This window comes from Neocloeon triangulifer, unplaced genomic scaffold, assembly GCF_031216515.1.
Source record: "Neocloeon triangulifer isolate White Clay Creek 2 clone unplaced genomic scaffold, ASM3121651v1 ptg000003l, whole genome shotgun sequence".
Taxonomy (NCBI): domain Eukaryota; kingdom Metazoa; phylum Arthropoda; class Insecta; order Ephemeroptera; family Baetidae; genus Neocloeon; species Neocloeon triangulifer.
The window spans coordinates 5806665-5828572 of NW_026775546.1; the positions used below are offsets into that span (position 1 = coordinate 5806665).

The 21908-nt window shown below is 38.8% G+C and overlaps 3 protein-coding genes across 8 annotated transcripts; 1 reads left to right on the plus strand and 2 right to left on the minus strand.

The window, feature by feature from the left end:
- Positions 1 to 14: 14 nt before the first annotated feature.
- On the minus strand, positions 15 to 16968 carry LOC132192949 (amyloid beta A4 precursor protein-binding family B member 1-interacting protein). 4 transcript variants are annotated; one of them, XM_059613198.1, is made up of 8 exons: positions 16767 to 16968; positions 12193 to 12279; positions 3335 to 3443; positions 2901 to 3014; positions 2707 to 2847; positions 2468 to 2616; positions 2169 to 2406; positions 15 to 2082 (listed from the first exon to the last, which is right to left on the minus strand). In XM_059613198.1, the coding sequence occupies exons 2-8, from the start codon at positions 12268 to 12270 to the stop codon at positions 725 to 727; spliced, it is 2187 nt and encodes a 728-aa protein (XP_059469181.1). In that variant the 5' UTR covers positions 12271 to 12279; positions 16767 to 16968; the 3' UTR covers positions 15 to 724. The 4 variants fall into 4 exon arrangements, with proteins under 4 accessions (XP_059469181.1, XP_059469183.1, XP_059469182.1 ...); XM_059613200.1 differs by lacking the exon at positions 16767 to 16968 and adding an exon at positions 16579 to 16705; XM_059613199.1 differs by lacking the exon at positions 16767 to 16968 and adding an exon at positions 16543 to 16698.
- LOC132192953 (protein lin-7 homolog C) lies at positions 16803 to 18578 on the plus strand. The gene is made up of 5 exons (XM_059613206.1): positions 16803 to 17357; positions 17471 to 17512; positions 17574 to 17722; positions 17783 to 17992; positions 18048 to 18578. The coding sequence occupies exons 1-5, from the start codon at positions 17318 to 17320 to the stop codon at positions 18204 to 18206; spliced, it is 600 nt and encodes a 199-aa protein (XP_059469189.1). The 5' UTR covers positions 16803 to 17317; the 3' UTR covers positions 18207 to 18578.
- On the minus strand, positions 18346 to 21792 carry LOC132192950 (uncharacterized). Of its 3 annotated transcripts, none has more exons than XM_059613203.1 (10): positions 21646 to 21792; positions 20808 to 21009; positions 20438 to 20594; positions 20201 to 20372; positions 20010 to 20143; positions 19801 to 19960; positions 19345 to 19544; positions 19140 to 19292; positions 18905 to 19083; positions 18346 to 18845 (listed from the first exon to the last, which is right to left on the minus strand). In XM_059613203.1, the coding sequence occupies exons 2-10, from the start codon at positions 20978 to 20980 to the stop codon at positions 18662 to 18664; spliced, it is 1512 nt and encodes a 503-aa protein (XP_059469186.1). In that variant the 5' UTR covers positions 20981 to 21009; positions 21646 to 21792; the 3' UTR covers positions 18346 to 18661. The 3 variants fall into 3 exon arrangements, with proteins under 3 accessions (XP_059469186.1, XP_059469184.1, XP_059469185.1); XM_059613201.1 differs by having other exon boundaries at positions 19140 to 19295; XM_059613202.1 differs by having other exon boundaries at positions 19140 to 19295; positions 20808 to 20982; positions 21646 to 21723.
- Positions 21793 to 21908: the final 116 nt, after the last annotated feature.

Sequence of the window (21908 nt, forward strand, 5' to 3'; positions counted from 1 at the left end):
TCCAATAATTTGTCTAATATCTATCATTGTTTTAGTTTTTATTTTTATTTTAGTCATTTCATTAATTATTTGAAGCACCCAAGATACAATTTGGTTTAGTCAGCCATATTTTTAATCTTTTAATCGATAATGAGTTTTCAGAGGCATCAAAATGCCGTGTCTAAATGCATCGCAGTGCGCGCGTATATTTCAATTAAATAAATTACATAAAAAACACAGGAAGACTTGAGAGACAAGTAGATTGTGAGAGTAGTCACGAATATGGCCGTAAAACTTGGGAGTAATCAACAACGGTTAACATGGTAAAAAGTCTTTTAGTCAAAAATCAAGGCGTGCATACGTCAAGTTTGAAAAAACCAGTATGATTTTTTTCAGTTTTTTTTCACAATAAAAAAATTAATGGCACTTTACCCATCGAGAAATGCTGGGATTTGGGACCGCGGGCGTTTCAAAATCGCTTCTCATATAAAAAGTTTACAAGGCAATCAAAATTTAGTCGAGACCAAAAAACTTATCAATGCACATCAGACTCGTACGTCCAACCAAGTGGATTTTTCTGTATCAATCAATGACTCGAAAGGCACGACATCAAGCGGCGTCAAAAGAGTTACAAAAAATGTAAAAATTCCCGTGGTCGTACAAAACCCCGAATCAAAAATGCACATGAATCAATACAAAGAAGAAAATTCATCTCAAATATTTCTATATCAATAAATTCTTGAAACTAGAAGTCCGGCTTGCGCTGGCTGAGCTGCGTAGTCTCGCTGCGCACGGGTGGAGGCGGTGGCCGCTTTCCGCTCTGTCTGGCGGGCACGTTTTCATACAGGGTGCCGTAGTGCTCGGCCAGCCAGTTGGTCACGTTGGTCTCCCTATAGTCGGGCGGGTCTCTAAAACCGAGGACCTCGTGTGGGGTTGTGTTCCCATCCCTCTTACACTTCTCGGCCACCTGCCAATTTCTTCGAACCACCCTTTGCAGGTCGGACAGGAAGGCGGCGGACTCTGCACTGACGGGAGCACTCGAAAGTCTGGTGCTGACGCTCCTCTTGGGCGGCGGCGGAGGTGCAAACGTGATTCGACGACTAGAGTTTGGCTTTGGTGGGGGTGGTGGAGGCGGCACATCCAAAGAGAGAACGCTTGCTGCCAGCTCAGAAGGCGCCAACGGAGGCGGCGGAGGCGGAAAATCGTCCTCCTCAGACTCTTCCTCCACCGGAGGCGGGGGAGGCAGCGGTTCCGGAGGCAAAGAGACCAAAGGTGGAGGAGAGGCCACTTCGGCCAGCTGTCTTGTGGTGGGGGTCAGAGGCAGCTGGGGTTTGAGAGAGGGTGGTTTTCGCTTGATTGTGTTTATCGGAGGCGGGTCAGCTTCGAAAGGTTCATCCTGAGAACCTGAATGCCTGACCTGCTTCCTAGGCGAGTTTGGTTGAGAGCCTAGAGGGGAGCTGGTTTGGGAACTTAAAGAACCTGATCGCCTTTGGAAAGTCATCTGCGCCTCTACAGGAATCCTTGGGATTTCAAAGTTTGGTTCCGGATCTGCTTGGGAGGCAGCAAAGTTGTCCATCAGGACGCGGCCGTGCTTGGCCAGTCTGATAGCCATCATCCACCTGTCGAGGGACTCTTGGGACTCTGCACAAAGCAGATGGACGTATTTTAGTCCCTTCTGTAGACGAGGGTGTTTCAGGGCAAAACAGTAGTCGGTCGGGGCTTTGAGTCGTTTCCGCCAGCCAAGTCCTCTGTAGGCCTCGTTGGAGTCGAGGGGCGCCAGACAGACGAGGTCACGTCTGCCCTTGACAAAATAGAGACCAGAAGCGCGAAGGACAAAGTGCAGCTTGCGCCAGCCGCGTTTTTCTTTCAGGTAGAGTGGACCTTCCATGGGAGCGACGCAGGAGCCGTTGAAAAATTCGTCAAGCAGGTCGTCGCGTGACTTTTCATCCAGGGGCTCTGGATTGTTGGGTACCAGCAGTGGCTCGGGACGTGTGAAGAAGGAGTACTTGTCTGGCCGATTCAAGAATAGCAGCTTGTTCTTTGAGTCACGAGCCCACAGCATAAGATTGTCCACCAAAAGCTCATGGTCTTCGTAGATCCTCTCTGAAAAAAATAATTAGATTCAGAAATAAAAATTGACAAAATTAATTTTTAGGGGTGAATTTTTGCTACAAAAGAATTGAACTTACCCATATGCAATTCAGGCAGATGCTCGACGATGGCCCATTTCGGCCCCATGGTCACGTGATTTTTGTCAGCCAAAAGCCTGGTCACATGTCCACATGTCATTTTCTCATCCACCAAGAGGGACTTGGTCGACTCGTCGGCGGAAAACGCTTTCACAAACAGCTTTTTCACATTTGCCTCGCGCATCTTCTCCAAGGCAATACGAATCTTTTCAGCCTTTTCTCTGCTCGCTTCGTCCATCTGCAGCAATATAAAATTATTATTTAGCAACAATCTATAGAATTAAAAAATTTGCAAGTACCTGAGAGAAGCCAAAACCAAGCCCGCTGGACTTGGATGAGGCGTCAGTTCTGCCACCGCTTCCTCCGCTGGACGCTGTGCTTTCTCCAGAGAGCATCGAGACATTGTCCGAGAAAGCAGAATCATTGTCTGGACTATCGGTACGTGTGCCTGGAAAAACGGGAAAAACAATTTAAAATAAAAAAAGTCAACCAAAAATATTGATTTTATTTTTTTTTTAATTTTATGATTACCACTTACCATTACTACTAGATCTAATTTCGCTTTCTGTTTCACTTAAGAAAGAAACTCTTTGCTGGTTGCACCCCTCGCTACTTGAAAATGACGGAGTGCGGCGGTGTCCCAAATCAGTTTTTGTCATTTCTGGAGCTGGAGTTAAAACTAAAATAATGTTTAGATTAAAATATAAATTATTATTTAATATATTAATTCACCTTTTTTCTTCACAGTTGAGAGATCTACCGACTGTCTGTTGATGGCCGCTTGGCACTCGGTCTCGAGAGCGCTAAGCTCGCCTAGAATGGCGTCTAAGTCCAAGTCTTGCGAGTCTGAAACGCCAATTGATGGCCGTTAATTAAAAGAGTTGATTAGGAGTAAGGTCAAGTCAAGTGGAGAGGATCGGATTCCGCTACTCACAATCAGCGTTTGGATAAATTTAAAGCGAGAAACTCTAGCCATAAAATCGATTCTCCTCCAACTTGACATAGAATAAAAGAAAAGAAAGAGGCCCGCATCGCCCAAGTCAAAACGAGTTAAGGTTCTGATTCAGATTTGAATAATTTCGTGAGCACTCCTCTTTGCCCAAATATGGGCGATCCGTGTCAAGCTGGATTGTATAATTCCTGTTTTTCCAAATTTAATTACCCACCTTCGAGGTTGGCCATCGAGAAACGAAAGCTGTCTATCCTGGGGGCGGAGATCTCAGGGGTGGCCGTCCGCCTCCGGGGCACTACGGTTGTAGGCACGTTGTCCAGACCCTGCGAGCAACAAGCACAATTTGCTGAGTATTTATTTATGAAGAGAGAAAAAAACCACGTGATAACACTACAAGAGCGAGAGAGTCAATCTCTTTAGGGTGATTTGCACACAATGCTCTGTTTTGTCTCTCGGCCGCCTGCAGGCCGGAGACGCCGACCGAAGACCGCCTCCTTACTAGACCCTTATCTCATATTTATAATGCATCCTCCGCTCCCACTGCTAGAGGGCTATTTACATTTCTCACCGGCGTCGACTGGAAAATCGCACATTCGGACGCGGCAAACCGGCCGAGCGTGAACAGTTTCGCACAGATTTTTTTTTGCAGATAAAAAAGTATATACGTAGTAGTTGCATTTTGGAGACTGTTGAAGGGCTAAGTGCTTTTATCTAATTGAAATCACGGACAGGAAGTAGTGCCGAGTATGTCTAGAACAATTCGGTGGCGTTTGCGATTTTTAATTGTTCGGTCTGATTTGTGTGTGACACTTCCTTTATAAATGAGCACAAGTTTTGTTAATTAAACAAAGCATTATGTTAGGGGGACAGATTTATATCAAAATTGTTGAAGGACACTTTAAAATATTATGAGCAAAGTCCACGAAAGCTAGGTATTATTTTTATCTAAAAAAAAAAACATTTTTCCTTGCTTGTTAAAATTTTCGTTCTTTTGATTAATGAAATAAACATTAATTAAAATAAGCATTATTTATGTTTTTATTTTATTCTGTTAAATTATTTGCAAAATAAAATATATTATGAAAGAAAGTTTAATAAATCGTCAAGAGAAAAAAAAGCCATAAAAACTAAAAGCTTATAAACTTGTCTTGAATTTAATACCAATTCATATTTGCATTTGCTTTGAATAATTTTACTGGGAGAAAAATAATAAAAATATTGGTACGGCAAACCCTCGAATCCCTCTCCGTCATATTAATCTCTCAGCAAACATCAAAATAGGCCGCCATTAAAAAGCAATAAGTGGAGTCGAGTGGAATAAAAATGTTAAAAAAAAAAAAAAAACACCGATCGATCACCTCTGTTTGTCCGGCCGTCTGCCCGAGCTGAGACGGACTCTGCCTACCCGTCTGCATCCTCTGGCTGGATACACAGTGTTTACTTGACGAACACGGAGCGGCACTTTCTCTCATTGGAATGGGGCTACAATTTCGGGTGGTTGCCGCTGGAAAACACGATGACTCATCCAGCAGCGGCTCATCCCCTCCCCTCCCTCTCGCGAATGCACCCCCGCCGCTTTATCTTTCTGCAGTGGCTCGGAAATCAATTTGAAAGCAAAGCAAGCACCACATTCTGATACATGCACCCTTCCTTCCTATGTCCTACGAGAGATAAATGGATGGAAGTTCCCAAGATTCGTCCGAGACGGAGAGGCCCCTTTCCATCCCTTTGTTCGCGGCGCGCCGGCAACTTTCTTTCTTTCTTTCCTTCTTTTCATCCGACGGCCAATTGGGATGTCCATTATCTACGATTAATCGCGAGCTATTTCTGTCCCCATTGTTGCATCGTCGTAAAACGGGTGATGATGCGAAAATAAAAAAAAAAATCGTCTGCTGGCGAAATTTCTTTGGCGCGATCGAGATATATAGTCGAGATGAAGTGGAAAAGAATTTACAGTTAACAAATCATGATAGAAAACTTGTTTACAGCCCATTTTTATTATTTGTAACTCCAAATTATTATAGAGAAACCGGCAAATTTAAAATTGTTATTGGTATCAGATTTATAATAAGATGAAGATTGAGAAAAAATCTTTAAAAATTTTAAAATAATATTGTTTTTCTTGCACGAAAAATAGTTTTTTTTTAGCATTATGTGGGCAACTAAATGTTTAATTTCAATTTGCGGCAAATTTTTTAATTAAAATAATTTTCATTCCGATGAAATTTGGAAACTTTGTGAAGTTTGTGATTATTATTAAATTTGAGCCGGTTTAAGCTTACATAGATTTGGTTTGTTTTGAACAATTAAGTTTTATTAAGGCTTCGTTGGTTTCGTTTTGCTGGGGAACATCTGCAGTAAAAGTGCTTGCCAGGCTATTTCTGCTTGTCCTTTTTTACTATGCGCGGCGAAATAAAACTCTATAATGGGAGAGGAAGAGCACATTTTTCGCACATGCCGCACTTCCAGAACAATACATTACATAGGGTCGGTTTGAGTCAATAAATTTGTAAAAGCTCCAAAATGCCAGTGAAAAAAAGTTGGAGCTCCATCCAGGGTACAATATGAGTTGTAATACAAAAGGGCCGGATTTTATTTTTATGGCCTGCTTTGGGTGTTGTGTGTTGAGCGGTCGCACGTGGTCTTATATGAGAGAGAGGCAAGTTAATTTTAAAATGCGGAACATGTGCGTCCAGAAGTGAGTGACTGGCGGACGGACTTCTTCCTCGCGCGGGGGTGGAAAAGGTGGCGCGGTCAATAAATGTGTCGCTTTTAGGATGGGCCGTGAATAATGAATAAGGCATAGGAAGGAAACTTTTTGTTGTGTGAGCTGCGCCTAAAGTGCAACACGTGAACAATAAATTTCACCCTCCAGTTTAGAAAGCTGCCCCAGATGGATTTATGGTCTTGAGAACCAAAATTTTTGATTTGGCCGAACCTTGGAGAAAATAAGAATAAATATGCACAATAGTCTAGAAACGAAATGCTTGACAACTGACAAGCCAAAGCAAAAAAGTTTTTTCACCAAGAAAGACAAAGAAATGGTTTAAAAATTTATATTAACAAGAAGCTTATGGCATCTACACTGGAAAAAAATGTTTATTGAACCGTTTCCCATAAAATCATTGACGCATGTATGGTTTTTATTACTGTAAATTGATTGGAATGATATGAACATAATTTTGTGGAATTTTACCAATTTGCTAATTTAGTTTTTTTTTATAATTTTAATTTCCAAAAATTCAGACCTCCTGATTAGTTCAAATTTTTAAGTAATTTCTAATTGGAAATTATAAATACCAACAAATACTAATGTATAAAAAAATGTACACCAAAATAAATCTGACAGTTTTCCAGAAAACTAAAAAAATTGATAAAAAAATGTAGATTATTCAGAAAAATTAATGGAACAACCAAAAATTTAATTTACCTCCTTGAAAGAAACATAGCCAGGAAGTGGCAGGGCCGCCAGGGCGCTGGGGTTGCAGTAAATTGCAGGACTACTTTCAACGTCATCCTGGTTGCAATTGTTTTTTTGCTTTTTGGGCCTAGGTTGGCCCAGGCAGGAAAAGCAGAGCATCTCGACGTGAACGCGTCCCTACCGAGACTGAAGAGGACGCGGCACGGGTCGCACCTGGTCTTCCTCGCCCCCACTAGACCCGAGATGGGCCACCTGCCTGTTCTCTATCTGCGCGCCGGGGTCACGTGCGTCGCCCGCGCGCCCAACACCTGCCCCTGCTGGACCAAACTGCGTACTCGAAATAATGGTAAAAAAAAGAAAGAAAGAAGACCCTAATCGGCAGTTGTGCGATTTCAGCTGGACGGAGCAGGTTGCCAAAAAAATTGGCAATAATAATTATTGCTGAGGGCAAGTGCGACCTTCAGATTTCAATCCAGTTTTGCGAGATTTTTGCGCCTGGCAGATGCTGCCTGGCCTAGATTAGGTAAGACGCGGCTTGGATTAATCTAAATAATTATGATGCGCTGGAGTTGATTGAAGGAAACTCGTTATACCAGAAAGATCGAACACTAATTGCGGTGTAGATTCATGGCCTTTGTAACTTTTAACCATATTTAGGTGCAATTTTACAGACACTTCGACAAACAATTTTGGAAAAAAACTTTTTTTATATGAAGATCTAGAAAGAATTGAAATACTTTTAATTAAATGAACTCTTCATAGGCAGAGCAAAATTGTCTTTGCAATAATATTCTGAGCAATTACTGGCAATTATTATTATTTCTAGCTACGATTGTTGGAAATACTTGATTATAATATATAGTCAAATGAAATATTTACAGCGGTCATTAAAATTTTTTTCCAAATAATTTTAAAAAATGGCTCTAAATTTGTTAGTAAAAATTGGCTTGACTAGAATGTTAATTTTTGTCTGAATTTCAAATTATGATAAAGATCTTTAACTTTCTTTTCTGTATAAGAATAAATTACAAAATTTATAAAATAATCGAATTTTGAAGTAAATCAGTCTCTTAACTTTGAAAATATATTTGTCTTAACATTATTTTTATTTATCAGGGAGCTCTTGTTTCACGTTCCAATCAATAAGTGTGCCATCCGATTTGTGCCCTTCACGCTTCACCTATTCCTTCTCAGTTCTGTTAAGGGCGGACGACGGATCAATCTGTCTCTCGAGTCTAGATTCACGAGGGAAACACGACACCGGCACATTTATATTTCAGTTGTGTACTATTAATGGTCCTGGCTACTGTGCGCACCGCAAGAAGGAGAGACGACGCGAGACAGCACGCGCCAGGTGATGCCGAAAGAACGAAATCCATCTTCCGATGCCTGCCCCCTTCCTCCCCAACTCTCATCCTGCAGCCTGCCATCTGCCGTCTTGTTTTCATCTCGAAAGTATAATTTCATTGCCAGGTGCAGATTTTTTCACGGTCACTTGACCTCTCCGTGTAATTGCGTGCGATTTTTTTGCGCTTCAATTTGGCCAAATTGTTGCAGGCGCCTCTCGAATTTGCATATTATCGCAGACGCTCATCTCCGAGTGCAACAATGTGTGACTTGAATCGATTTGCGCACTCTCAGGGTAAATGAACAGCTGCCTGGGGGGAGTCGTTAACCGCTTAAAGTGAGTCGCAAAGTTGGTAATTATACATGCAAAGAAGTTTGCATCCACCGTCGGAGCAGGAATCTAATTAAGCCGTTGTTTGAACTTTGCGGCAGGTTGAGTGCTGCTGGGATAACAAGTCAAGTCGTGGATGAGAATTTGACGCTCATTAACATGCAAAACCACAGCGAGGGCCATTCACTTTGACTTTATGAAAATGATTTTATTTAAGAGCCTGCGGTAAAAGTTTATCCTTTGAAAAATGATTTTCATGTTCATTTTATTATAATTTATGCAAATAAGTTTCATAGTTATACAAATTTAATTTCACTCTACTTAATTTCATGGAGCGTTAGATGATTTGTTGTTCTAAATTTCCATTAATTATTCATAATATTGGTTGAAAAAATCAACAATTAAAAACAATGGAAAATTATTTATTGAGACTTATAATTTATGAAAATTTTTGCATTTTGGCCCTAACCAAATAAAAGAAATAATTAGAAGAATGTTTTTGCACTGTAGAAAACAATTAAATTTCATTTCAGAAAAAGGAATTATTAAAGTCGATAATATATTGCGGGTCATATTTTCTCACGAGTCTTGCGCACTCTGCTCCTTTCGGCGCCGCGCCATGGGAAATGAGCCGCTGGTACATAGTTGCGGCTGATATGATTTAGCACTCGCTGCTCCGTGCATATAAATAAATAATGTATAGCCCATTTGAAGCGTCTGCTCTGGTGCCCCGCCAGCAGAACGGGGGCCTTGAACCGCCTCGATGTCATTTCTGTAACCAACAACACCACCAGAAGAAGAAGCGCAGATCGAAGATTAATTTACAGAGAGAGACGAGAAGGACATCTGATATTAATTAACTTGTTTGTTATGCGACCGACCGGCCAAATGTCCGAGAGCGCAGTTAGAAAAGTTCCGACAGCATGAACGAAGGCGATAAATCAAAAATGCCGAGAGCGTGACAATGTCACATTAAATATTATGCTGGCAGGCACGATTGCCATCTTTCTCACAGTGTCCAAATTGTTTAACTCTTCGTGTACGTTAGGACAATTAGTTTTAATTGAAGATACAATCTTAAAAATGTTTTTGAATAAAGTACCAAAAGAGGGCAGCAGTGGATTAATTTTAAGTAATTTTGTGCCTTATAAAGACTTACATAATTAATATAGTTAAAATCAAATAATAGTTTTATCGAATACTCAAATCAAAATCTAATAAATTTTTTTTTTAAAAAATTAGAAAAAAAAACATTAAAAATCTTGTAAAATTTTTGTAAATGTAAATTTCAATCAAAAGGAAATTAAAATTCAAAATTAGAATCAATTAACTTCACATCCACAATGAAAATGTTTCCATTTTCATTCAGATTAAATTTAATCCAAGTAAGTCCAAATTTCAAAAATCAATTTACACCGGAAAAGGAAAATAGAAAACAATAAGAGATCACAATAAAATGAATGACCCCTAAAATTCTTATCCGTCTAATATTTAAAATCGATCAAATTTTTAGAAAGAAATAAAAATTTTCAGGTAAAACCTCTCACGTATTAAATAATATTTCGTGAAAAAATGACTCAAAGGTGAGGAAAAGTGCAGCTTCAGCAAGTTCCTGGACAAATGTTGTCGCAGCGCGTGACATCAGCTCGCCAGCCAACTTTCATTGTTATGTCAATGTCAACTGATATTCGTGCACGCGTTGTGTTTGCCGGAATTGAGAGAGAAATTTGAATCCGCAAGCACATCCTCTCCTCAAAGTAATGTGACTAACGCGACCTGTATAGAAAGTTGCATAATTGCTCTCCATGAGAGAGGAAAATCCCACTGGCTAGCAGCATTCATTTTTTAGTATAATATTTTGTACTCCATTCAATAATCGGAGCTCACTTTCTTGCGGAAGGATTGAAATATGACACGTCAGTACACAAAATGAAAAACTCGTTGCACTTTGGGTACCTCAAAGCTTGCTTGTCAACAGACCGCAAATACGCTGACGAATGAGAATTAATCAAAAATATGTACATAAGGTATTCGCCCTAGGCGTATTAATAACAAGTTCTTCAACGCACCCAAATGCACTCAAAGACTGGTTGAGAGTTCACAAATTGTATAGTTTCTGACAAATAATACTCTGTGCTTGGGTGATTTGAAAGTAATAATGAATATCAAGTTATTCTAGAATGTGCAACTTGTTGCCAGATCACAGATCGGTAAAGAAATTACTTTCTAACACTCAACAATGGAATCAATTTCTCTTATATTTCAGTTTTTTTTATTAACAAAGGGAGCCAAGAATGAAAATTGAAAAGTTAAAATAAAAAGATTTAAAACTTTAGTAAAAAATTTAAAAAATTAGATTTTATGCAACATTTTTTTAATTGTAGTTATGATTAATCGATTAACTCATTGCATGGCAACACAAAAATTAAAGCAATTTGTAAATTTTAGCAAAATATTTTATGCCATATTCATTAAAAAATTCAAATTTTTCTACAATTTTTTGGTGTTTTTTGGTATTACTATATCATTATAATTTTCCTGTTTATTTTTAAATCTTGATTTCAGCCATTTCCCTCAGACTAATTACGCCTTTACTCATGCTCTAAACTCTCGCAGCTGACGAAGAACCTGTGATTTCATCTCACCGACTTTCAAGAGCTCCTCGTGAACGAAAAGAATTGCAATTGGCCCGCGCGCGATCTTTGCTCTCCGCTGGAGCATAATTTACTTTGCATCTTGATAAAATCAGGCCGTCAAGTACATTTACAGCACCAAGTGCGAGAGCAAAGTTGAGTTAATAACCCTGTGGACCGAATATTGCTCTCAGCCTCCCGCCGCGAGAAAATCACTCTTTTCTCTCTCTCGAGTGCGTCGCGGGCGATAATGAGCTGCACCAAACTGCTGTTGACTTTTTTCAGGCGGCGTCTGCATGTCACCCTCCCCTATCATGCTTCACGTCTATTTTATTTTGGGCGCCCACGCCCGCCCGCCTTGCCAGCAGGAAAAACCTGATTTCGAATTTATCCTTCCGCACTCTTCTCTCGTAATAATGCGAGATGGTTTGTTTCTTTCTTTACACTTCTCGCCACCCATTGTTGTTTTGTTTACGCCTGTCTGACTTTATTTTCTGTCGCGTCTGGTGTGATTGTCAGAGGATTTTCTACGTCGAAACGGTGCATTTAAAAAAATAAAATATAAAATGCAAGCAGCGAGAGGTATCAAGTTGTCACCTGCTCAGTGTGAAAAATTATCTCCTCAAAAACTGTAAAAATTTATGATTTTTACATTTTATCTTCACAATTTCAAGAAACAATTTTGATCGGAATTCTTAGAAAATGTAATAATTGATCTTAAAAAATGAACTTAGATCTATTTATCACAACCAAGATAAGATAAAGAGGTTTCAAACAATTTTAAACAGCATCTTTTTTTTTTTTTTTTTTTAAAAAGTAAAAATCATTGAACTTTAAAATTAAATATACAATACAATGATACATTTAATTTGTCATTACCGCACAAGAAGGTAAAATCTGATTCAAGTTATTTTTTATCAGGACAAACTGGACCAAAACACTCTATTACTTAACTTTTAATTTAAAAAACGATTTTAACAACGAGGAACAGACTTCTTCATTTCCATTTTAATTTATACTTCAAAATAATTACATTCTTTTTAATTATTTGTGATGTGATGCTTTTTTTTCAAAATCCAGTTTTTGAATCTATAAAGTCGTCACAATTTTAATGTTTCATGGTAATATTACAATAATTATATCTTTGCCGTCTTTGAATACCATGCAATTCACAAAAGTGTAGGCTTGAACTTTGAACAAATACTTCATCTTTGGAACTAAAGAATTGAAATTTATCTTAAAAATGTGTGCAAATCCCTTTCAATAAACCAAATATTTGCATAGATTGACTCCTATAGCTCGTGAAATAAAATTTAAGAAAGTGAAGAAAGTTGACTTACCTCGGCGAGGTTGTCCAGCTGTCCGAGCCACTCGTCGAGCAGCCGCTCAGGGTCCTCGGAGGGCGACACGCCGGCCATCTTTCGGCTCTGCAACCATATTTAGAAAGATGCTTCAGCACGAGCTCGTCAGCAGGGATTGAGCGCCGAGGCAAGCGACTTCCGGTGCTTGTTTTTGTCAGCAGACGCTCCTCGCACCAGCAAAGCAAAGCAGACATCAGAGTCGCTGACAAACGCAAACACCCCCGCTCTCCCTCTCACCGCGAAGGACGCACAAATAAATGCGTATAAATAAATAATTTGCATGAAAATATAAATAAATTCGCAACTGCGTTGCTAGGTTGCTAGGCAGCTCGAACGCGGAATGAATGGATAATCGGTTCGATTGGTAAGTTAAAAATAAATATATAATTTTTTTTGCGAACCGCCGAAAGGGGGCCTCTTTTTTATTGTCCAAGTCATCTGCCGGCTGAATGAGTCGCCGTTGTGTAATATTTGCGCGCCGAGGGGGAGGTTCGCGAAAATAAATAGCGGACGATAAGCGCTCGGCGCCGAAACGCCCGGCCCGTGCGTGTGTGTGCAAATCGCAAGCATTGCCTCTCGGCTTTATTGCTTTACTGCCATACAAGGAGTGCTTTTGTCTGTTTCGGACGGACTGCTGGGTGGGTGCGCAGCCGGAAGGAGCAGGGCATTTGTGCTCCAGACCAGACATCTCAACCCCAAAATAGAATTCGCAGAGGCGGGAAAAGAAAACGACGGGAAAAGCCAGACTTGTGCCATGAAAAAAGAAGCTCAATTATACAAAATAAGCTCTGAATTGCAATCCAATTAAAATTTCTTTACAGTATAGAAGGTTGCGAAATAAGTTGCGACGAGAAATGAGAGCAATAAAAGTTAACAGTACAAATAGTTCAATAAAAATGTATATTCTGACGTAATTCTAAAACTTTGCTCTTGTTGTGTACTTGATTGTCCTCCAAATGATCGAGTAGATAAATATTATATTGACTTGTTGAGTAAAAGGAATCAAACTGATATAGAAAGATCATATTTTCTACTCCTCAAAATTGAAAGTATTTATTTAAATATTAAACAATTCAATTTAATTGTTACATACAAATTTATATATTTGCAATCAAAAGTTAATAATTTTATTTATTGAATTGCAATTGAAATGGAAGACAAAAATTATGCAGTAAAATATTATCCGATATTATCTAACAAATGAAAACATTCTGAGAAATAAATTAATTAAAATCTTATAAAAACGTTTTAAATAAATTCATCTTTTTTCAAGCTAGAAAGATGAATTTTAACTCTAGTCAATTAAAATGGGCACAATGATTTTCACATAGACTTATGCACCACAAAATGAAATACAAAATAAAACCAAAATTTCAATACTCGACTGTTTCAACGCATTCAATAATTTATACGTGCATGGAAAATATATTTTTGTTTATCTGATCTCGATTGATCACAAACTTTTAATTTATTTCAGTTTTAAATTATGCAAATGCCAAGTGGAATATTCTAGTTCACGGCTGCCCTATGGAGAATTCCTTGCGCTGCGTCGCAAGAACCTGACGCAATTAGCCGCGATATCAATAAGCGCCTGAATGAGGCACGACGCGAGAATGCGAATGAGCGATGCAACGAATGTATTGATCAAGCCAGCGAGGCAAGAAGAAAAGTGCAACGGAAACCTCTGCATGCACTGTTTAGTGTCTTTCGCACCCGGCAAGGTCTGCTTCGCCCCAAGATACATATTACGCGAAAAGCGAAATACAAATAATGCAGCAAACTGCGCCAACCCACGCAGTCGAGCCAGTTTGGAACAAGGAAAGAAATTTGAAGCGTTTATTATTATTATATTTTCATTCCTTTGGAATTTGATGACGGCAATGCGGTTGCCAAACACCAAGAAGTTCATTGCGCCGACCTTGTCTGCTTCTCGCAACACCCTCTGAATTATGAAAGTAATTAATTACAATTACTAATGATTTTAAATTTTTTCCAGTGAAAATGTGATATTAAGCCGGAATTTTATCTTCTAGGGGATAATTCTGTTGTTAAAATTAAATTTTCCGTAAAAATTTTACAACTAATTGTAGGTGTAGAATTTGGAAACAATACAATATAATTAAAGTTTTGAGCAAAAATTGAGACAATGAGGAAAATCCTATGTAAATGTATAATTTAAAAACAAGTAAAAATCTTACTATTGAAAAACCTGAAAAATTGCACAAATTAACTTACTTCCCTATCAATATCTAATATAATTTTTTTTATGAGACGTTATATTAATTAAGCAAATTAACTTCATATCTAATTTTTTTAATTAAAATGTTAAAAATCATCAAACTCCCCATTTCTAAAAAGAAAGATAACAAAAATGAATTCATTATTTCCAATTATTTCAATAAATATTTGAAAAATTCACCTGCACAAAGTGGAACCAACCAAATTCAGGTCCCTAACCCTTCATCCAACTAACTGTCCCACGATAAAAGAATAAATATTTCATTTGCTCGTTCCGGATCCACTTCCGTGGGCGGACGACGATACAATCAATTTGGGCAAACTGATACATAAGTAGGCGTAACTTTCAAGTCCGTATTTGCGTGTCGACGGAAGGGTCACTCGGGCCGAAATTCGTCAAAGAGAGAGACGAACGGATGTTGGTTCTCTTTTTTTTCTTTCTCTCTGGCCGGAGACAATGACTGGGACGTGACTTGGGAGTCGATAGCCTAGAAAACGCGAGAGACCCAAAACACAACATGCAGCAGCCAGTGGTGTCGTCTATTGATTTCCGGCGAAGTGACCATACTAAACAGTTGGTTGCCCTTTGTCTCAGTTCTCTCAGTGGCAGAGACTCTGGCCAGACGATCGTTAATTCAGAGGAAGTTTCCTCGAGATAATTAAAAATGAATGGCTGGCACGTGCTCTCCACGTCCGCGGTGATAATTATATTGTTTTGTGGCTTTTCAGCCAACCACTTCGTAAGCCATAATCTTGACTCATCTCGAAATTACAAGAAAAACAGGAAAAAAATACTAATCCATAATTTCATCCGTTTCACCGGCTTTAACGTTTAAGGTTTTTCTCACTTCACCGAACTTCAGATTTCTTAATTTTCATTTTTTAATTTTTTTTATCATTTTCGGACTGTTTGGTTCTAAAACTGAACTCACTGAAAACAAAATGTTTTAACAAGAATTTATTCACAATTAACCATTTTTAAATTCAACATTGCCTTTTGATTTGATGAAATACTTTTAATTAGCTTTAATTGAAACAAAAATAATTTAAAAATGATGAAAAATAAAAGGAAATCTAATTGAAATTTTCTTCAAAATTGGAAGCAAATAGAGGCCTTATCTACTTTTATTTTAATTATTGAACTAGTGATTGAGATATCTGCAGGTTTTTTTCCATAAAATTATTTAGTTATTTCCATCTTTTTGGTACATTATAAATTTTGACAGAAAAAATTACTTATACTGTCGATTGTTCTTATTTTTTCATATAATTATAAATAATTTACTTTAGCATTGGATTGACTGATGAAAATAAAAAATATATAATTTGCAACTAATTGTAAGAATGTTAAATATTTTAAATGATTAATAATAAAAAAATCTCAAAATTTCCACTCCAAATCTGCAGGAAACTGCAGCTTGATTTTAAGCTGACAATTGAGTTCCATTTGCAAACAATACAAATAATATAATCAAATATAATACAAATAATGAAATCCACCTCGAGTGTTACCATTCAATTTAATACAAATAATAATCTTACTTAAACTATTAAAACTAAATTTGGTTATTAAGAAATTAAACAGAAAAATGTTCCTCATTATTTAAAAAACGAATAAAGATACAAAATTTGAAACCAACTGCATTTTTTAAAGGAAAAAACTAAAATAAAATGAAAAAACAGCAATTAAAATAATTAAATGATCACAAATTAAATTTTTTTAATATCTTATACGTATTGGTATAAATGGTATAAATTATAATAAAATGCAAGAAGGAAAAACCAGAAAAATGTTCTGCAGAACAAAAATGTGTTGACAACTTTGATTAATTGATAACTATTCTGATAAGATCGGCTTGCATAAATTTACCAATTAATTCAAACAACTCTTTCGTCAGAGCATTAATTCCCTTGAAAAAATTCAGTTCAAAACTCCTCCTTCAAGGCCGACCTGAATGAAAGTACGCTTCAACTTTCAATGGCGAGCACCACGCAGAAATTGTTTGCATAAATTTAAATCAGAACTTTTCAAAATTATATGGAAAAAGCAAAATGGAGTAGTTTTGGACAATACAAAATAAAAATACAAACCGACGAGAGTCGCGGAAAGGATTTCTAGGAATTTACCAGTCCGGATTTCCGGGCGATGCTGGTGTCCCACGCGAAAATCGCCTTATGTAACTCGTTCGTACGTCCCACACGCAAAGAAAGACGAGGAGCGACTGCCGAGGCCTCTCCGGCGGCGGAGGAGTCTGCAGAGCACGCCCCCGTCTGACTCACTCCTCCTCAAAGGTGTCCGTATTAAAATGACTCACCCTCTTGACTCACGCCGTCTCTCTCGTCCCTGCAGCCCCTAAAGATAGATGCCCTGAGCCCAGGGTCGGGGTCACGAGGTCACAGCTGGCGCCGGCCACTCCCACGGCCGAAAGACGCAGGCCGAAACAAGAAGGGCGTCTCGCTGCCGTCCGTCTGCCGTGCCACTGCTGCTGCTGCTGTAAACTCGAGGGCAACCGATGCTGCCAGATGGATTCCGTCCTGTTTCGCCAGACGCCCTCCAGAGGCGCTACCCGTCACGGGCCCACTCCTCTCCCTACACAATCGTAGCAACTGGGTTGTCGGACGCTCTTCTCACTAAAATTATGGAGAATATCATGGCCGATTACTGAAAGTGGCCCAATACCGATCACCAACCAAATTAATCCACGAATTTGTTTTGCTTCCGATCTAAACCCTCTAAAATCAGGCCGCTGTCAGCCCCGGAAAACGTCAAAAATTCTTCTTTTTTGAACGTTTGGGCTTCAAATTTCCCAGCTTTCTACCAGGGACCAGTTTTCTCTCATCTCTAGGCCCACCATTTGGCTCAAGAATGTCTACCACGGTGGCGGAACCGCTGACTTTGGCCAGGGGTACGTGTCATCCCTTTCTGATAAACAAATACATAAATTGTTCCTATCTTTTGTATACACCTGTCTCTCTTTTCTGTTAGATTTTATTGGTAAAGCAACATTATTTTTTGCAGATGTGAAAAGAGCCATCGAGCTTCTCGAAAAGCTGCAAAAAAGTAAGTTTTCACCTCCGTAAATCAAAGCTGTTTTTTTTTTATAAAAAATTATTTTGTGTAGGTGGAGAAGTTCCTCCAGCAAAACTTGCAGCTCTGCAAAAAGTTCTTCAATCCGACTTTTTGAATGCCGTCAGGGAAGTCTACGAACATGTTTACGAAACCGTGGACATTCAGGGCTCACAGGACATTCGAGCCTCGGCAACTGCAAAGGTGATTTGAAATAATTTATCAATATATGTCCTTTCTTCACAATAAATTTTCCTACTTCAGGCAACCGTGGCCGCTTTTGCTGCCAGCGAAGGTCACGCCCATCCCAGGGTGGTCGAGTTGCCCAAGACCGAAGAAGGCCTCGGCTTCAACGTAATGGGTGGTCGGGAGCAAAACTCTCCAATTTACATTTCGCGCATCATCCCTGGTGGTGTGGCCGACAGACACGGAGGCCTCAAGCGCGGCGACCAACTGCTCTCGGTCAATGGAGTGGTAATAATTTTAAATACTTAAAAGCGAAATTTTTCTTAAACATATTTCAATTCAGTCGGTTGAGGGAGAAAACCATGAAAAAGCTGTGGAGTTGCTGAAACAGGCGCAGGGCTCGGTGAAGCTGGTCGTGCGATACACGCCAAAGGTCCTCGAAGAAATGGAGATGCGTTTCGACAAGCAAAGGGCCGCTCGCCGCCGACAGCAGTTCCAGTAATACTTAACTCGGTAAATTTTAAAAGCAGTTTGCTGTTTCCTGCAAGATACATAGCGACTGAGCCACACCCCATCCTAGTCTTGCCCCCTTTTAAAAAAATTTGACAATTATATGCGTAAATCAGGCTCTTTTATGACAAATTTAAAATTTTGTTGCATATTAAATTTTAACTAATATTTGAATATTCCAAAATAATTGATTTGCTTCTTGTTGTATTTAATGCCATATTTAAAAGGAAAAAAATATTGAACTGTTTATTAATAATTTTAAGCTGGCAGCTTTCCGATCTCTGCATTTTTTCCTTTATTATTATACAATAAATGGAAATCTGTCAAGTTAAAATAATAAATCATTAATATCGTTATTGTGCAAAATATACCGAATGTCTCTTTCATTTAAATTTTTTAAACCAATTTATATTTATTAAGTTCTATCTTATACAGTCGAATCAAATCTCAGTTGCTGCTTGTCGTGAAAACCTCGTAATCTTGCACCTGGAAGTTGTAGCCGCCCATCAGGGTGTTCATGGTGGCGCCTTCGCCATCGTAAGTGTGAGGCAGGTTCGAGTAGCTCTCAGTATTTCGGTTGCAATTGTTGCTAATGGACAAGTCAGCGCCGGCTCCAAATACAGGCCCACAGCTTTAATAAAAAATCAAATTAATTCTGTACTCATTTGACATATTATATAATTTTTTTACTTCGGAACGTAAACCACGGCAAACATTCTTTTGACCACTGGGAATTTTGTCGGTGGAATATCCTGATTGTTGGCCAAGGTGAAGAGGAAGGCTTTGTCAGAATAGGCAAAGTAACCTTTGCTCTGGGGCCTTTCCCACGGCACGTTGCTAAAACCGCCACAAATGTGTCCCTGTTTACTCTGAAATTTGAAAAGATTTATATTTTTTAAATTTAATTTAGAATTAATTTACTCACCGCAACAATTGTATAGGTAGGTGAGATGCCGTCGCAAATTCTGTGAAATGCCTGAGCCGAGAAATTGTGTGCCGAAGCCCTGAAAACCAGGCGCCATTGCTGCTTCGGGTTTCCGTACCATTCATTCAAGATGCGCTGATAGCTCAATTTGTCCTGCTAATTTTTTATTAAATTTTTATTGCATTTATTAGAGGAATTAACTTACGTCGCCAAAAGAGTTTGAGCCTGTGAGGCTTAGGATTTGAGAGCCGGGAAAGAGGCTGCAAGACATCCTTGGCTGGTACCTCTTGTCCTCGGATTGCTCCCGGAATTTGTTGGGCAGGGCGGCGAATCGATACCTTTCCAGCGAAAGTTCAATTGGCACGGCGCCTGTTGGTTCTACCTCCTCAGCAAAAACTTGGCTATCTGAAAATGTATAACATGAAGAGTTTTTATCAAAAAAAGTAAATCATAAAAAAAATTTACTGGAAGTTCCAATACTACCATATTTACAAAATTTATTTTTTTCATATAATTTTGTTAATAAATTCAATAAATTGAATTAAATTTTAATTACTAACATGTTTCTTTGAAGAAAAATTATTTTTTTTTCTTATCGGAAGTTAAGACATTTTAAGGTTTTTCCTGCATCTTGTTTTTCTTCCCTTTAATTTAAACTAACCAATGAGCAGTAGTCGAACGTGGTTGATGACCCCAGCAAGGTGTTGGCAAACACGGGCGCGCTCCTCTTCGGCCCAGTGGGCGGTGGGTTGAGTGACACCAGCCTGATTCTTGGCCCACGCCAGAACGGCCCTCCAGACTTCCTCCTCCTCAACCGCCAACTATCAATATCTTTCAAATTATGCTTAAACAAATTAAATAAATTCTCACAAAATCCGACGAAATAACTTTGATGAGCGCCTCTTTGCTCAGGGACAGGAAACTGTTGGTTTTGAAGCACTCGATGGCGTTTTCTGCGATGAAGGAAATGCACGTGTCGAGAAAATTTTTGGCACCTCGTCCGCCTTGAAAATTTAACATAAAATAATAAAATTGTATTTTTTTTCTTTAAAATTTTTTACCGTGGGGTGCTGACCGCTCGTGCATATCAAGGGCGGCGGCGAGGAAGGTACACGCGTTGGCCACGGCCAGGGTTGACGTCACGTGGTCCTCGCAACTCACCCTGAGCTCCTCGAGGCCCAACTCGTGAGCCAAACCCATCATTTCGAAAACGCCACTGTCTTGAAGAACCAACTGCAGAAATAATATGACATAAATAACATAAAAATAAATTTTCTGCGAAAAAAAATAATAATTACCTTTCCAGTGTAAACGTAAATTAGGAAGGTGCGGAAATTGGCCTCGGAATAATGCGGCAAACGGACTGTGGCCGGCGCTCCTGCTGTGCCTGCGGTCACAGTGGTACCAGGAATGCGACAGATTTCGCCGCGTTTTATGCCTTGAAAAGCTGTGCACCTAATGATTGTTGATTTCTTTGTTAATATAATTTTCAAACTATTTTCAAATGTAAAAAAAATTATTTCGTAAGTGGAAGAAATATTTTGAGGCAAAAGATAATTTTGATGCTTTTTAACTTTATTTTTTGCCCCCGAGGCCAAATGGAAAAGATCGCGTGAGTTGAACTACTTTAATATATTTTATGGGGATCATTTCGTATTCTCAAAATACCTCGCGGCCAAAATGAGCCTGTGCGCATAAACGGGGCTTTCTTCTCTGCCCAGCAGAAAAACAATATCAGCCGAATCTTTGTCTTCCAGCAATCTCCGCAGGTCCTCAAGCAGACCGGACACGCCTGAGAGGGTCTTGTCCGAGTGGATGGCGCTTTGGACGCGCGTCCCCATCTCTATTTTGACAAGTGATTCTTGAATGCCTTGATATTAAAAATAAATAATGTGTTAATATATCAACATTTTTTAACAAAACCAATTGGTTTATTCCATTTTTTTTGTATTATATAATATTGAAAAAAAAACATCTTTTAAATCTCAATTGAACAATTGGAATTAGTAGGAAAATAAAATAATATTTAATAAAATAAGATACATGTGATATGGCTAAAAAAATTTGTATATTAAGAAATAGTTGTTGTTAGGGATTTTTGAAAAAAATTGCCAAACAACAGTAAAAGATTTTTGCCAGAACTTCTGACAATGAGATCTAAAAATTCACAGAAGTTATTAAGAATGAAGTTTTGATGCATTATGTTTATAATTATTTTGTTTCTTAAATTCATTGCAGTTACAGCAAAATTTTAATGAAACAAAAAGAAATGTCAAAGAAAAAAAAATTAAAAATTACAGTAAGAAAATATTATTATTGTATTTATTTTTTTCAAAATTCAGATTTTTTATACATGAATTTGGCGTATAGAGAGACTCTAGAAACAATGTGAAGTGCGTTGTCAAACCTTAACACATTAATTTATAACCTACACTTTTTAATTTCAAGCTTAAAGTTGAAAAAAGCTGAAATTGAAGAGAAAAAGCCGAAAAATCGGCGCCCTTACCTCCGCTGGCGTGCCTCTGCTCGCGAGCCAAACAAACAATCACCTGAGCCCCCGACGGTCTCGCTCTTTTTTCTACCTGCGCGCCGAGATTATATATTTTCTCACACAAGCTCTCTTTCAGGTCCGTGCCTTTTTTCAGGATGCTTAGGAATGCATGGTTGCCACGTCTCGGGCCGGACACCGATTTGCATGTGGATCGATGAACCTCCGCCGAGCCACCTCAGGCAGCACCTTTTCCGAAAAACGGGCGCGGGCAGTTTGGG

Bases quoted from the DNA above. Each gene is read 5' to 3' on its own strand.
- LOC132192949 (XM_059613197.1), bottom strand. From the start codon at position 6,700: ATGCTCTGCTTTTCCTGCCTGGGCCAACCTAGGCCCAAAAAGCAAAAA. The intron at 3,444-6,550 runs GTAAATTAAATT...TGTTGCTCGCAG, and splicing joins GCTATGTTTCTTTCAAGGAG to GGTCTGGACAACGTGCCTAC. The intron at 2,848-2,900 runs GTGAATTAATAT...ACATTATTTTAG, and splicing joins CTCAACTGTGAAGAAAAAAG to TTTTAACTCCAGCTCCAGAA.
- LOC132192950 (XM_059613201.1), bottom strand. From the start codon at position 20,980: ATGGGGACGCGCGTCCAAAGCGCCATCCACTCGGACAAGACCCTCTCA. The intron at 20,595-20,807 runs GTATTTTGAGAA...AACAATCATTAG, and splicing joins AGGCTCATTTTGGCCGCGAG to GTGCACAGCTTTTCAAGGCA. The intron at 19,296-19,344 runs GTAAGTTAATTC...ATAAAAAATTAG, and splicing joins GCTCAAACTCTTTTGGCGAC to CAGGACAAATTGAGCTATCA.
- LOC132192953 (XM_059613206.1), top strand. From the start codon at position 17,318: ATGTCTACCACGGTGGCGGAACCGCTGACTTTGGCCAGGG. The intron at 17,358-17,470 runs GTACGTGTCATC...TATTTTTTGCAG, and splicing joins ACCGCTGACTTTGGCCAGGG to ATGTGAAAAGAGCCATCGAG. The intron at 17,993-18,047 runs GTAATAATTTTA...ATTTCAATTCAG, and splicing joins TGCTCTCGGTCAATGGAGTG to TCGGTTGAGGGAGAAAACCA.